This window comes from Juglans regia, unplaced genomic scaffold (genome assembly GCF_001411555.2).
Source record: "Juglans regia cultivar Chandler unplaced genomic scaffold, Walnut 2.0 Scaffold_45, whole genome shotgun sequence".
NCBI lineage: Eukaryota > Viridiplantae > Streptophyta > Magnoliopsida > Fagales > Juglandaceae > Juglans > Juglans regia.
The window spans coordinates 1-5,396 of record NW_023359327.1 but is presented as its reverse complement, the minus strand read 5'-3'; the positions used below and the strand labels follow the sequence as shown (position 1 = coordinate 5,396).

General features: G+C 40.5%; 1 protein-coding gene across 1 annotated transcript; it reads right to left on the bottom strand.

The window, feature by feature from the left end:
* Positions 1-3,665: 3,665 nt before the first annotated feature.
* Positions 3,666-5,390, bottom strand: LOC109000227 (probable pectinesterase/pectinesterase inhibitor 21). Its single transcript, XM_018977057.2, has 2 exons — positions 4,799-5,390; positions 3,666-4,543 (listed from the first exon to the last, which is right to left on the bottom strand). The coding sequence occupies exons 1-2, from the start codon at positions 5,334-5,336 to the stop codon at positions 3,852-3,854; spliced, it is 1,230 nt and encodes a 409-aa protein (XP_018832602.1). The 5' UTR covers positions 5,337-5,390; the 3' UTR covers positions 3,666-3,851.
* Between the last annotated feature and the right edge of the window lie 6 nt (positions 5,391-5,396).

Sequence of the window (5,396 nt, the reverse complement as noted above, 5' to 3'; positions counted from 1 at the left end):
AAATCCCTTTCTCCTTCCTCTTGCCCACTCCCAAAATCCCTCTTTAGTTTTATTCTCACTCCCAAAACCCCTATAGATCAAAATTCACCACGACCTCTCCACGACTAAACCCCTGTGAAACCTCTCCTCGTCGACGATAGCCACAATTGTTAACTTTTGTGGTTTATCTCTTCTCCTAACTCTCTCATAATTTTTGGCAGTCGTTTGTTCTTATTATTGTGATTTATAAAATTTCTCTCAATTATGGTTATTGTTGTAATTTGAAAATTTTTCTTGATTATTTTCTTACTGTTGAGGATGGTTTTTTTTTTTTTTTGGTGATTTGATGGAAATTTCTTGATTAATTTCTTACTGTTGAGCATGGTTATTCTTGATTTTTTTTATTTGAAAAAATAGTAAGAGGGGAGAACAAGGACTTCTTGATTTTTTGTTTGAACATGGTAGTTGATGTTGTAGCCATTATCTTTGTCATAGAAGTCCTACTGTTCCTCCCAGAATAACTAGAGTGAAAACCAGAGTACTGTTAGGGAACCAAGAATAAATTCGTTCAAAAAAATGAAAAAGAGAGGGAGAGCTTAGAAACTATATTTTATGTATCCTGTATGTGTATATGCTTTAATTGTTTTGGTTTTTCTTTTCCTGTGTTATTCCTTATGGGGGATTACTGCAGTTTGGTTGAGAACTCTATTGTTTAATTGGTAGAACTAATATGATTTTTAATATTAATTTAATTAGAATATAATTATTATTAACATTTAATTGGTAGAACTACAAAATGTAATAAAAATAAATTAGACAAAAAGATTATTAAATTAATAATATTTTATTATTATATAGAGAGTAAATAGATAATCCAATATAGGGATTGGATTTGAATGGAATAGACAAATGCAAACTCATGTGATATTAACTAAACAGTTCTGCTTTGGAGCGGTACTGTCCGTTTTATGCATTAGATCAGCAACCAATGATATTTTGGCACGTCACATTATACACTAAAACACAATTCGTCCCACAACATCAGAACAACCTCCCATACCCTACGTCAAACGTATACCCGTTGCACAACAATTGCATTCGCCGCTCTCTTACACGCCCAGCCACCCAAGCCATAACCACCAACAGCCATTTCAACTCCAACGGCAGGTAGCCCGATGCCAACCAGTCATTTCGATGCCACCCACATCCATTTTGACGCCCACGGTAGGCAGCCGGACGCCACCCACAGCCATTCTGTCGGCACCCGCAGCTACCAAGAAGTCCGACAACCACCATGTAGTCCAAATTGACGTCGACGAAGGCTTCATGGCACTTCAATGGCTGCGGATTTGACGAGGGGGAGAGAGAGAGAGAGGAGACTTAGTTCGACGCATTTGAGAGAACAGAGAGGGCTTTGCTGCAAGAGGAACATAAAGGGGGCTTCTGCGAGAGGGAGATGAGGGGGTAGGGATTTTTTTTGATTCGGTACATTGCGTCCCATTATTAGTGAAATGGGACTGCTACGTGGCCGGTTCTTATTGAAGGCTGGTCTCAGCCCAAAAATAGATGTTCCAGTTAGAAGATTTTTCCTTAACTAAAATTTGAATTTACATTTGGCTAATCCCATGAGAATGCTCTAATATGTTATATCAACCTAAAGTTTTGGAGTGATTCTTAGTTACTCTCAAAATACAAACACAATATTTCTATTATATTATAAGATATTAAGTCAATTAAAATTATTGTTTATATAAATGACTTTAATGATAAAAAGAGTTTAGCACGTCATCTATATATATTTTGAGATTATCTAATATTTTCCTAAAATACCATGTAATATATAAAAACCTCCCAAAATTAGAATATTGGAGCATTCGTATGGATGGAGAGAGAAAAATTGACCCCTTTTCTCCCCAACAATATTCACCTTCCTCCCTTTGCAGTAATTAAAAATATGATTAGGTTGTTTCTAGATGTTGAAGAAGAAGAAAACAAAGTGCTGAGAAGAGAGGAAGAGAATTATAAAAAGATTAGGTATTTAATTGCAATATGCAAGTTTTTTAAAATGAGATCATCATGGATGTCGTATGCAAAATAAATAAATAAATAAATAAATAAATAAAAGACTTTTGTCATGATCGATCCACTCCATAATATCTACCTATGGGCCGGGTTATGAATACCACAGGCCCCAATGTCAACATTAGGAACCAAGCTATAACTATTAACTTTTAACTCGTTTTCTTTTTAATAATTTATCAATATAGAAAAATATTTTATTTCAAAAACATTAAAATAAGAATGAATTAATTAAGAAATTTAGCTAGCTAAGTCGGAAGAGGTATGACTTCAGATTTTTACCATCACGTTGTTTGACAGTCAGGAGGTAAGCTGCCGGACGTCTTATCTTCTGACTTGCCAAGAATTGCATCATGAAGAAACAGGCGAGCTCTTCAAAGCTATCTACTATTCTCGATGTCAGCAACCCAAACTAGGTATGGGCGGCCACTTTTAGTGTCAATGGGAAGGCTCGGCAGGCGATTTCTCCTAGGAAACCATGCAGGGTCATGTGGACTTTGAACGTCTCCAGGTGCTCCAGCGGGTTTTTGAATCCATCGTACATTTCCATCTGGGAGACCCTGAACTTGGGGGAAGTGGCACTGCCATGACCTCCGCGCTGTATGGGAGGTCGATACTGACGAGTAGCTGGTCAATAGTGGATAGCGTATCTATCTTCTTAGCCATCTACACGCATTTATACCCAAGCTCTCGGATTTGGATGTGCATCTTGCGTCTCTCCTCCTCCGCCGCGGCATTCGTAGGACCTGCCTCGAATCTTCGTGTTCGTTGCCACTTAGTTCTCTGCCTCCCACTAGCTCTTCGTTGGTGTGCCTAAGGGCCGCATTCTCCTGGCGTAGCATCCCAGCTTCTTCCGTCAGCTTCTTTACTGTCTCCTCCATGCTCGTGAGTCTCGCTTCCATCGTCCCTTCCTCGTTGTCTCTCCCCTTCATTGCTTTTATGGAAAAATAGACCCCACAGAAGACACCGCTTTGATGTCCTGTTTTGTAGCCTAAGCACTTCCACGATAACCAAGCTCATGCTACCTGCAACTAAGAGGAAGAAAGGGCTCCGGTGACACGTCCGAGATCACTCCGATGTCAAAGTAAATGAACAATCTACTAGTGATGAGAATAATTCTAAAGATCATAAAGGACACTCAAAAAATTTCAGAGAGAGACCTCCCGTAGAAGGGATGACCGTTAGCTATTTTTAGTTTTAGATAAAAGTTTAAAATATTATTATTGTTTTAAGATTTGAAAAAATTGAATTGTTTATTATATTTTGTGTGATAGTTGAAGAAAATTATAATGATGAGATGAAATGAAAGATGATTTTTGTATTTATCTCATGCCCCAAACAATTTATATTTTTGATCGATCCAACGGTGTGTCAGGCCTACGTAAAATGTTTAAAGAGGGCTGCCAGAGCCAAGTACGTACAGTTGTATAATATATGTACGTGATATGAATATCGTATCGTTGCATCATAAATTTGCAATACATTATTCACAAAATGAGAGGAGATAATAAAATCATTAATTAACCATGAATGCAGATTGAGATATAGTTTCTCCTATATATATATATATATATTTGACCTCAGCATGATGGGGATTCACATGAACATCAACATGAAATTTCTCTCATTCTTTGGCTTTATTAACGATAATGATCTGGTGCTACGTACAGTTCTTCAGAAGGCAAGAAAAATAATGATGGGGGCAAAAATGTAGATAGCTTAATTAATGAAGGCGGAGACCGGTTTAATCCTTTATATATAGAGGACTAACTATGAGCTGTTATCTTCGCGAATTACATCAAGCCAGAAACGTAAGGCACTCCAACGGGCTTGATCCACTTATCGCCACCAATGAAGGTTCCAGCAGTGAATTTCTTAGCATGTTCCAAATTGACCTTCTTGATGCCTCGCCATTTGACTCTATTGGTCGTGGCCGCACCAGGACCATCGTTGTCGATCTCAGTGTAGAAGAGTGTGTTGAGAGCGAAGTCACCCATCCATGGCAACCACCCCTCAGGCTGGATGAAGCCCTCGATATGACTCTGCATAATGATGGTTCTTGAATATTGCTTCCATGGTCTACCAAGGAAAGCCTTGTTCTTATCCTTGAGTGGGAGATATGCTGGTTCGGCGGTGAATGTGCAGCCCTGAAGGACGAGTGCGGTGGGCTCGCGCCTGTCTATCCTCCCTTGGGCTGTTACGATGCACTGCTGGTTGTCCATTGGCTTCCTGACGATCATCTTGCAGTTTTGGAACACTGCGGCTGCGTTGCCAAAAATGAAGTCGATGGTGCCGGAGATGGTGCAATCTCGATAGAATTGGCGGTGGGTGTGGGCATAGAGGGTGTCTTGGTACCCATCCATCTGGCAGTTATAGAAGATGGACATGTCGGATTGGACGCGTAGTGCCACAGCCTGGTGCTTCTCAGCTCCTGCAGAGTTCTCGAATCCAATGTTCTTGGCCAAGAAGTTGCTTCCAATCGCCGCTGCAACAACCAAAAGATAATAAACCCTCTAAGCTATCATAAAATATTTGGAAAGGAAATAGAATACATAGGCTCAAAACATACTCTCCTTTGTAAGCGATAGCATAATAATTAAGATACATACTAAAAAAACGTGTAGCAAACCTTAGAAGAAAATGGAAGATAGGCTCAATATTGACTAGTCTCTTTTGTATTTATTTAATTTAAACTGAGAGGGAAAGAGAGGCACAAAGTGATATGCATATATGTACTTACAAACTGTGGCAGTCTTGAACGTGGGGGTTCCATCGACGAAGTTCTTATTTCCTGTGATCTTGGTCTTCGTGGGGCCATCTCCAATCATAGTAACGTGGGTCATGTGCTTGTCAAGCATGACATGCTCCTGATAAACTCCTTCCTTGATATAAATCACGAAGGTCTTGTTGTTGTTCTTGGGAATGTCCATGAGTGCTTCATTGATGGTCTTATACTTGCCACTTCCATCCTTTGCCACCACTACGTCAGCCTTGATGTCCCCTGTATTGGTAGACCCCAGAAGCTTCCTTTGACGGCCATTGATCCATGCAGGGAGGTGCCTGTCATCGAGATCATCGTCGAAGCCGCTTCCATTATCCCAAAGAAGCCGGCGGTTGGTGGACTCCATGTTCCTCTGCCTGTCATCGAGATCATCGTCGAAGCCGCTTGCATCCCAAAGAAGACGGCGGTTGGTGGACTCCATGTTCCTCTGCCTGTCATCAAGATCATCGTCGAAGCCGCTTGCATCCCAAAGAAGCCGGCGGTTGGTGGACTCCATGTTCCTCTGCCTGTCATCGAGATCATCGTCGAAGCCGCTTGCATCCCAAAGAAGCCGGCG